The sequence below is a fragment of the Zonotrichia leucophrys genome, chromosome 20 (assembly GCF_028769735.1).
Source record: "Zonotrichia leucophrys gambelii isolate GWCS_2022_RI chromosome 20, RI_Zleu_2.0, whole genome shotgun sequence".
In the NCBI taxonomy this organism is placed as follows: domain Eukaryota; kingdom Metazoa; phylum Chordata; class Aves; order Passeriformes; family Passerellidae; genus Zonotrichia; species Zonotrichia leucophrys.
The window spans coordinates 3189316-3199803 of record NC_088189.1 but is presented as its reverse complement, the minus strand read 5'-3'; the positions used below and the strand labels follow the sequence as shown (position 1 = coordinate 3199803).

The 10488-nt window shown below is 41.2% G+C and overlaps 1 protein-coding gene across 1 annotated transcript in view; it reads right to left on the bottom strand.

Moving 5' to 3' along the window:
* Positions 1-2148: 2148 nt before the first annotated feature.
* VAPB (VAMP associated protein B and C) overlaps positions 2149-10488 on the bottom strand; it is a 35351-nt gene continuing 27011 nt past the window's right edge. Inside the window, exons 4-6 of the mRNA XM_064729973.1 lie at positions 10190-10270; positions 8867-9043; positions 2149-6789 (exon numbers count right to left, since the gene is read on the bottom strand). Coding sequence (XP_064586043.1) covers positions 6631-6789; positions 8867-9043; positions 10190-10270 — 417 coding nt within the window. The 3' untranslated portion in view covers positions 2149-6630. The remainder of the gene's footprint in view (positions 6790-8866; positions 9044-10189; positions 10271-10488) is intronic.

Here is a 10488-nt window from a genome sequence, read left to right as displayed (position 1 = left end):
ATTCCAACCTCATTTCTGACATTCATTTATCTTTATCTGGCATAAACAAGACCAAATAATTTCATCCTTCATGTCTAGCACTGCTTCAGAAAAACAGGTCTAGGACACAGACCAGGAGCTTTAATCCTGACTACTGGATTCCTTTCCACCACCAAACAAATAAATACATTTTTACTGTCCCTGTGAAAACCCAAGCCAGTGTGTGCTGGAAGTTGATGGTAACAGGCACATGTGTCTTAGTAAACTCTTCCACATTCACTTCTCTTAGAATAATTTTTTAAAATATTAATTATTTTTAACCACCCCAAAAATAAAAAATAAAATAATTTCCCAAGTCTCAAACAATTTTCTGGCTTCCTGCACTGAGACTGAGCCTTCAGTACCTTCTTTAATATCACAATCTCCTCAGACAAGCTGCCTTTCCAATTTTCTGCTTCTTTAGCAGGTGCAGAAGTTTAAAGTGTGAGCCAAGTCTGCCAGACAAACAGTCCTGGGTCTGACACACAGCTCAATTAACAGTAACTTATTTTTCCAATTAACCACCTTCATGCCTCCCTGTTGAAAATACCTCAGAATGCATTTTTGCATTCTAGATTTCCCAGAAAAAATGAAACAAAAAAATCTGAAGCACTTTAGGATATGTTAACAGCAGTGTGCTACTGCTTTGTTTGGGAAACAATCCACATGGAATATCAACGTCTGTCCCACACTATAAATAAATCCACTGCACTGGAACAGCAGGGGGAAGCTGGAGACAGAAAGGAGATGGGTGGCAAGGCTTGTTGCTCCAAACTGCCCAGAGAGTGAGGAGGAAGAGAAAACCAAGAGGAAGCAGGAGGCGAGCGAGTGGCTGTGGGATGGGAAGGCACCGGGAGCAGCCAGGTCAGGGCAGGGATCCCTGGGCAGGCAGGGCAGGGCAAGCCTGGAAGGGCGATGGGAAGAGAGACCCAGATGGAAAGCAGGCAGCAGGGAAGAGAAGCCATTAAAGATGCTCGGCTGCACAAGGGTCTTTGCCAAGGAGCAGGGAAGGAACAAGGATGACTTGGCCTGGAGGGAGCGCTGAGGGAGGGGATGCAGCGAGATGTGACAGCTCAGGCAGAGCAAGCAGGAGGCAGATTGGGCAGCAGAGCCTCAGCCCCCACAGAAATGCTCCTCTGGGCTCAGCACCGAGGCAGAGATTCCTGGCTGCAATCACACTTGTGTGTGGCCTCCCAGGGAAATGTGGAAACAGAAATTGCTGCTTCAGCTCCGGGTTCCTCCCCAGCAGGAGCTCAGGTCAAGAATGGGGATCCACACACAGAACACAAAGAACTCCCCCAACACCACAGTGCCACACTGGAAGTTCGAATTTTAAAAACCTATTTATAAGTAACTTCAGAGAATTTAGGGTTCTCCAAGTCCAGGCACACAAAGCTGGGCAGTTTAGGACAATTTGTGAGCAGTGTCAGCTCAGTTTTTGATCACTGAAATGATCAGACACTGCAATGTGCTCCCCAAACTCACAGAGCACAAACCTGGTTCTGCCATTTCCTACCTCCTGAGTGCTTGACTTTGTACAGCCTTAATAAGGGTCTTTCAAAAGTAGCTCTCTGTGGGTAATTGTGTGTGGGACATTTGCCAAACTAAACATGAGGGAGTTCAAGAGGCTTTTCTAATCTTGTGAGTTTATCCACTAAAGAAAAAGATTTGATTAAAAAAAAGAAGTACAGCTAAACTGGGAACAATACTTTACTACAGGCTGTTCTTCATAGGCACTTCAGAATCTTGAAAAAAAACCCCACAAAATTAGGAACTTATTAAATCAGAATGAAATGTACCAATGCAGAAACATAAACAGAAATGCCAGATGTATAATGTCAACTTGTAATACACAGCTTCAATTATTTCTTCTTAATTCATTTGTTTTCTTAACTTCTTTTGTTTTGCTCTCTGGAAAAGGCCATTTTCTAATGACAGATCACAGGAGGAAAGATCCAAAGTTCAAGTTTACTCCAAGGAAAAGCAGCCTCAATTTCTGTGCTCACAGACCCCGCGTCCCTTTTGTACTTTTCACTCTGTGGAGGCTTCAGGACAAATCCGGGCCTGGACTGTAGCAAAGAGAGCTATGTGGAAGTTTAGTAAAGGTTTTAAAGTTTTACTCTTCAAGTACAAATGTGAAATTAGTTCTTGAACAGGAACTGAAGCCGCAGGAAATGGCAGTGAGTGACAGGCACACAGCCACCAGCAAGTGTGCAGGTGTGTGCTCACTGGAGCACCACGTGCAACATTCCTAGCTGGCTCTCACTTGTGTTATTTTAAAAATAATCTTCATTTATCCCATAAAAACCCCCAACCCATTAATCAACCAACTTTTATAGTTAAGCAGATTTGAGCAGTGGAAACACAATTACTTTGTTCTGTGAAGCTGATCTTCTCCAAATCCCAAACACATAAACTGAATTTCACCCACCACCTGTCACTTCTCAACTTGCTCACTCCAGGACTTGGGCCAGGGATGCTTCCCCATTCCCAAACCTGGCACAGTGGCTCTCCAGGCTCTGCAGCACCAGTGCAGCACCAGTGCAGCACCAGTGCAGCTGTGGCCCAGCCACAACAAACAGGAGCCTCACAGTATTGTTTTACAGGGGCTTTAATTTCAAACAGAGGGATTTTTCGTGGTGCTTTTTTCCTCACTTACTTTATACAGAAAACAGAACTCAGGATATGGAATTTCAGGATATCACACAGGGCAAGAGAAATATAATTTCAAATTAGGAGCACTCCAGTGAAGCCACTATTGTGCCTGAAAATGAGGGACATTCCACTGAAGAGGCAGAAGTGCCATTTTCTGAAGAAAAGGGATGACAGTTTTCTTCCACTGGCAATGAAACATCAAGAAGGCCAAGACATAAATGATCCATTCCTTGTGCACACCACGATGTAAAATTGCTGACAAGAATTGCAAGTTCACATGTGCAGCAGATACAAACCCTTCATAGTTTATTGATGAAAAGAAATTCTAGTGAATTGCAAAGTGAAGTTCCAACTTTATCCCACTAACAGCATTTCAGGAGGAAAAAGTAACACCACCATTGAGCTTTACAATCCTGTATTTTTAGAAAATGACATTATGGTACATCAATCCCCTCAGCATAACAACATGACATGATCTTGCTCTTCAGCCCCCAGGCTACTCCCCAGTAACCTGAGCTGCTCCTGGCTTGCAGTGCAGCTGTTCCAGCTGTGCACTCCCAGCTGACAACTGCCATGCACAGCAATAGTTATGATCATCCATGCACGAGTATTTGCTTTAAGATGTGGAGAACTACATAAAAATAGAAGAAATCATTTTCCATTTGTTTCCCACCTCTAGGCTTCAAGATATTTCAGGTTTCTGTTTATCCCAAATTCGCCCAGAGTGCACCAAGCAGCTTTTACTGGGTGTTACAAAAATCAACAATAAATGTGCAAGTGGTCATCTTAAAGTAACAGCAAGGACAATAATTAGATTAGTAATAACTTGATTTCTACTACCATGAATCAATCACAGGTTTCTAACATCTGATGTTATGTGAGGACCCCAGACAATTATCTTATTTAGAAACTCTACATTTTGTGCACAACTTCCTAAGATACACAATGTCCTTCAGAATAATTCACTTTCTGTGAATACTTCATGAGAACATTTGCTCTTGTGTTGCCATGAAAGGAACAACTTACAAAAAGAGCCAGGTGGCTTAGGAATATCCATCCAATCTATATTTGCACTCTATCTACAAACTGGCCTTTTAGGAACCTTGGAAGAAAAAAAAAAATCCTTAAGATTTCTCTCTATTGCCTATGAAGGAAGGGTTTGGTCAAACAGGGGCTGAGAATTCCCCTGATCAGTGACTTTATATCAAGCTCAGCAAAGCAAAGCATTACCCAGACAATTCAGGGCTACTGTGTTCAGGCTCTTGTGAAAAATGGTGAGGGAAAACCTCAGGATTTTGCTAAATTCCAAAATACAAGCAGTTAATTTAAGAGTCTTGTTCAGGACTGGCGGTGTGGGTCAGCCCAGCTGCAGGTTACAGATGTCACCAACACTGAAATCCTCTCCTGGTCTCCCTGCTCAGAGAAAAGCATGAGAAGGTTTTTGGGACCTCTTCATGGTCCCAGGGTGCAAACACCAGGCCCAGCTTTGCTCATGAACAGCTCCAGGCTGGCTCAGATCACCAACAGGTCCCTGCTGAGCACTGGGGAGGACAGAGCTGCTCCTGGCTCTGCCCTGGGCCAGCAAAGGCAGCTGACACTGGCTGAGACCTGCCTGGACATGACTCCAGATACCCCCACAGGAGACCAGGTTAAACCTAAAATCCTCCCCCTTTATCCTGCAAAAATAGTGATTTATTTTTTTTTTAACCAACCACTTTTAGGCTCTTTTTAAGCTGAACAAAGGACTCAAAAAAACCTTGTTTTTTTCAAAGTGAATCAGAAATTCTGATAAGAGAACAAGATATTTACAGCCACTTAAAAAAAAATCTACTTCATATCTCAGTCTCCCTTCAGCAAAGGTTTTCTCAAATATATTCTTCAAAGCCATGAAAATTAATTTTGCAGTGTCACTCACAACCTTGCCTTTCTGAAAAGAATGCTTCATTAGAAAGTTTTCTTCAGCTTCTACTGCCCAGGCAGTATTTTCTTTATCAATTCTGCCCAATCTGTCCCATAAACTCCCTGCTTTGTCCTTTCCAGCTCCTCTCCCTCCTGCCCTGCCCTTTGCAGCCAGGCTGCAGTGGCTCTGTCCCTTCCCTCTGGGCAGACAAGGCACCAGCACTTTAAAATGCCAAAAACACACCTCTCCTTTCTATTGACTCTCCTAGAAATACTTCCAGACTCATGTTCAGAAACTGAACACAGCAATTACAAGGTTTTTTTTCCCACCTATTTTTCTTACTAAGCCTTACATTAAATTTCACTTATTTGCACTTGCAGAGGAGGAAGCCCTTGAGACACAAGTGGGACAAACACAAAGGTCAAGGGTGCAGCAGAGGCTGCAGCCCCACAGCTCTCACAGAACCCCACAACAGGCAAGGAATGACAGAAGTCATCTGTAAAAGACTCAGCTTCATCTTGGAACATGCTACAACAAATTTTGCCACTGAATGGTTTTGGGTCTACCATTTGAGAATAGATGTGAATTTACCTGCTCAAAAACTGTTTAATCTACTGAATCCATCATGTTAAAACACACTGAGTTTGTTTATACACCTTGTGGTAAAAGGAAGCTTAGAAACAAAATCTCCTTATTCTAAAGGTGCTGTCAAGTGTCTGAACTCCTGAACCCAACTAACCTGGAACGTGGGATGTCACCTTGAGCCTCAGCATGGAGACTCTGAACAACTTTTGTGTGTCAGGCTCACCATGGGATGGTTTGCTTTGATATTAAAATTAGTCTGGAAAAAAAGAGAAATTCACCCTGAAATCAGACTGCAAGCTTCCTTATGCCATGAACAAAGCTGACAAGAGAACACTGTTTCCTCCCCACCTCTAAAACTGTGAGAACAGGACAAAAGTAACAAAGGAAACATTAATTTGGGGGCTTTATTTAATTTTTCTTTTCTTTCTTTTTTCTTTTTTTTTTTTTTTAAGATGCTACATAGTCAAACAAGATTGGTCTTTTTTACGGCATAGGACTAATTTACTACTGATATTTTTGTTTCTCCCCTAAATAGACTTATTTACATACAAAAACAGTTTCCTGACCACTGTTTTCCCCAATGCTCAGATGATCAAAACTCCCAACAATGGTGTAGTGCCCAAAACACCAGGAGGCAGAAGAATCTTGCACCACTACAGCAGCAAATTTTTAGTTCTCGTCACTGGCTTTGAACAGGTGCCTTCTCATACCACAAAGAATCAGTCAATTTCGTGATAATAAGGAAACATGAGATGAAATACATTAAATAAGTCAAATATGCATTAAACATCTCTGAATAACATTTTAATTCAACTAAATGAACCAACAGCAATGTAGCTTGGTCCCTTGGTGAGAACAAGGCATTGACCTTTATTCTGAACGAGCCCCTCGGTGCTGCCCAGCTCCCCCAGTGCTGCCACACCCAAGGTTTGCAGCTTCCCACTACTCACTGAAGTGCCAAGAAATTGGAAACTTGCACAGAGTTGAAGACACTGACAGAAACTGTTAAATCCATGAGCAGAATGGTGGATTAACGTATTTTACAGAAGTTATCAACACCTCCTGCCTAACCCAGCTCCAAACATCCCTAGGGCCAGCTCCAGCAGTGGAGGAAGAGGTTTTTCTAGTTTTCCTTTTTTTTTAAATTTTTTTTTTTTAAAAAGAGGTAATCCAGCAACATGTACCAGGGCCTAAGAATGTTTAAAATGACATATACAATATTCCATTGTAGTGTTAAATCAGGATTTTCTCCCCCCTTCATCATTGAAGCATATTCTCTTTCATTCATTCCCTCACCGTACATTTTGAACTTTCTAGATTATGTTACATAGTATTTGTGCAGGGGTAATTTAAAGGCAAGACCTGTGAGATGTCATACATTAATTTTTTTTTTTAAACATTGTTATGAATAAATTTAATCCAATGATATGGCAGAACCATCAAACCAATTTACAATTTCCAGCATGCTGCCTCTACAAGGCTATTTTTCCTATAATTACACCAAAGACAAAGAACAAAACCACCAAAGCAAGTAGTCTGGAGCTGAGCCCTTCATCCTTGACAGCAGCTGCAGAAGGAGAGATTGGGTTGTTTGTCTGGGGTACCTTCCTCATCCGCAGTCCATCTTCTTCCTAAAGGAAGAGAGATTGGTTATCTCTACAAAAAAAAAAAAAGCTTTAAATATTCATATTTAAATGATATTCTCGTATTTATTCGGGTGGGTGTTACAGAATAGATGAAAGCAAACTGACAGCTAAGTTAGAGCTCTGTGTCCTGAAGGATCCTGAGAAGGAAGGGCGGTGAGGCAAGGGAGGGGGGAAGCACTGAGGAACCCAAAGCCTAGAGATGGCTCCAGAACTTCAGAAAAATGATGGAGGAACTGCCATGAAGGTGCTTTTCTTGCTCTGTAACAAAGGTGCTGTTGGGGAAAATGTTTCTCACTACAACTAAGATGAAGTTGCATGTTTTTCACAAGCCAAGGCAATTCCACTCCTCATTTTCCATGTCAGATGTCACAAGCAGATCTCCCAGCCCTCGAAGGGAAATCAGCTTCCCCATCATATTCATGCTGACATTTTGACATGAATCTAATGGCAATAATTAGGATATTTTCTTGATAGGAATTTGGCAGCTCACCTGATTTAAAGATGAGACAACAGATAAAACAAAACAACAGCAGCAGCAATTCTCATTCCAGGTGGGAATGATGCTCCCCTCAGCTGTCCCTGAGCTGCTGTGCAGCACAGCTGTGTGTTAGCACACTCCACTCACACACACTCTGAGCACTCCAGGAGAGGGGAAATGAGTCTTTTGTGACTTAATTTGTGTCCAGCTGAAGCAACAGTGTTAGACTTTTTAATGTGATACAGTATTATAGTGCAAAAGTATAAGGTATCAAAGCAAAAGTCTCCAGTCTTAAATACTCAAGGAACCCAATTGTAATGAAAGTAACTGCAGTCTTCAAAACTGCCAGGTAAGTGGAGTTCAAATGGCTTGGGGTATGTCAGTGTTTCTCACTTTTGAATTTAAAGGGACACCAACATGATCTGAAGGTGAACTTATTTTTCTATTAATAATTTATTTATTGACTAATTGAAAGCCACAGCCTAGCCAATACCTCACTGCTGCTCTAATTCTGAATGGGGACAATTGACTTTGGTAAACAATAAAATGCTGTTTAAATACAAAACACTTGATATAGAAACAACAAATTTTCATTTAAAATATTTTAATTTCCTTCTGACAGTGACTCCAGCCTGACACTGACAGCACTGACAGCAGGCAGTGATTTAGCATTGCTTTCTGGTATTTTACAGGTGTTTTTAACACTCCATAAAGGGACAAAGAGCTCACCTATCTGGGATGTTACTGTAAGAAATCAGCTCAATTCTAGATAGCTCTTGTAGAGTGTTTAGTCAAGAACAATTTGGTAAAAAATTAAATAAGATCATACAGAACTTAAGAGTACTGAGTCACTGGTAAAACAAGAACACAAGGAGAAGTTAGGGCCATGTCTGTTATGTACACATATTATTTCTGTGCAAAACAAAACTGTTTTCAAGAATTCCTTCATGCATCAGCCAGCCAAGCAGCACCAGAGCTGAGAACAGAGCTCCTTTCACTGGGCTGCAGGAGTCACAGCATCCACACTTTCCTTGGTGCTGATATCCATGGAAGTAGACACTTACAGCAAGTCAAGCTACTGTAAAAAGAATTTTTCAGCAGAGTGATAAAGGCTTCTCAATTACTGGATTTCCCAGCCATGTGCTGGATATGACAGGAAGCCCATTTCCCATTCATCTGTCTTAATTTGGCCATTTCAGCAGCACATTACAGGTGCAATTACTGAAACACTCAGTATTTGCACAACACTGCCCTCAAGCTCCCATGGTTTGGGAGAAGGGGCCAAGTCCAACACTGAATGCTTAATTCAGACTGAGAAATTAGGTGGGAAAAGAAAAAAGAGGGGGAATTCACTCCTCTGGGTTGCTACCCAATCTCCTTCTGTGACTGCATGACTTGTGCCTCCTTTCAAAGGAACCATTGATTTCAGCACCTTCTCGGAGTTTACAGAGAAACCTGAATTATCTTTTACTTTACAGACAGCAGTAAAATATTGTGCTAAGGTCAGGTAACCAAACCTTTAAGATGGAAGCTTCTTTTTCAGGAAAGGGGTAAATCTGAAAAGAAAACAACAGCAATCTTTACCTTAAACTGTTTATTCTCCTCCCGTAACCTCTGAACTTCTATTTGAAGCCTCTTATAGTCTTCCATTACTTTCTTAACTTCAGTGTCATCCAAAGAAGAACTTATTGATTTAGACATTACAGAGGAATCTGTCTTTGTTGCAGTTGTGGATACAATTTTATTTATTTCTATGTCATGCTGTTAAAAAAGGATAGAGTGATTTTTGGTTAGTTATTAACACCACACCACACACCTGATACATAGGAGGAGAATCAGGTAAAATTGTCTGTGCACACCTGACACGTGCCTGTATCAAAAGAAATAAACAACATTTTGCTTTCTGTAACTTTAGTGCTATCCCAGAAAACATCAGGTCAGCAGCAGTAAGTGAAGAGAGAAGGACCTTGAGTTGTCAGACCCTGCATGTACAGAAATGTCCCCAAACCAGGGACACAACCAAGGGTCCCTCCCCAGGCACAGCACAGGCTGCAGCTCCCTCCCTTCACTCCTGCCTGTCCCCTTTCCCTGTTTCTGTGTTTCTGTGGGATGCAGGAATTTGCAACCCAAGCTGGAAACAAAGCTCAGATCTCCCAACCCAACCCTGCTCCCTCTCCTGCCTTTGGATCTCCTCCATGCTCTGCACTGAGAAAGGGTCTCATAAAATCAAACCTCTCCCCAGCCAATTACATAATCCTAATTACAGATGTTCAGTGCAAGGTAGAACAACTGTGCCTTTAGTAGCTGCACACTAGGAAGCATTTTCCAGTTTATTCAATCCATTATCAGTTTTATACTGGACAATACATATTTGCCTTACAAATTATCATGTCCATTACCCTAACAAGAAAGGATCCTACAATATTACAGATAATAATTTCAATATAGTTCCTAACTGCATTTGTGTCTTCCTCATCAGTTTTCTATCAATTCACCTGACAAAACCAGAATTGTACTAAGGAAGTGTTGGACAGGCAGTGAAATTTCTATTGCTGATGATTAAAACTGCTTCATTATAAACTCTGAGCTTCACAACCAGCAATCAGCACCTTTAATTTTTTTTAAGTATTCTTTATCCTCTGACCTTTCACTAAATGACAACAGATCAAGTCAAAAATTGCTTTGTGCTACTGTTGCATTTATGAAGTTTAAACTGGCTGTTAGTTACACCAAGGATTACCAAGATTTTAAATAGTTTACATTGTGTTTTTAAAGGGTGATGCCATCCAGGCAGTGAACAGAGGGTTCTGTCTTGTGCTTATACAGCTGTCTGTACAAACATGCCATTTTACAGGATTTACTGTGGTATTAAGTCAAATCACTCAGTATGCATCTGAAAATACTCACAGGCTTATCATTCTCTGCTGGTAGCTCAAACACACACCTAAGTTTCGAATCCATGAGTTCTTCTGGTTTTGCTTCTTTCCACTGGAATAAGTTAATATTAATTTCATATTAAACATATTAGTACAATCAGGCAGATTGGAAGTGCAGTGCATTATGTAAACAAATCACATCATTTCACTCAGAAAGAACCCACAGGTGTTTATCACACCACCATTAACCACACACAGGATGAAAAATGAGATCAAAACCAAAACTGAGTGGTATCATAAAGACAGACCAGATACTATGAAGCAAATCAT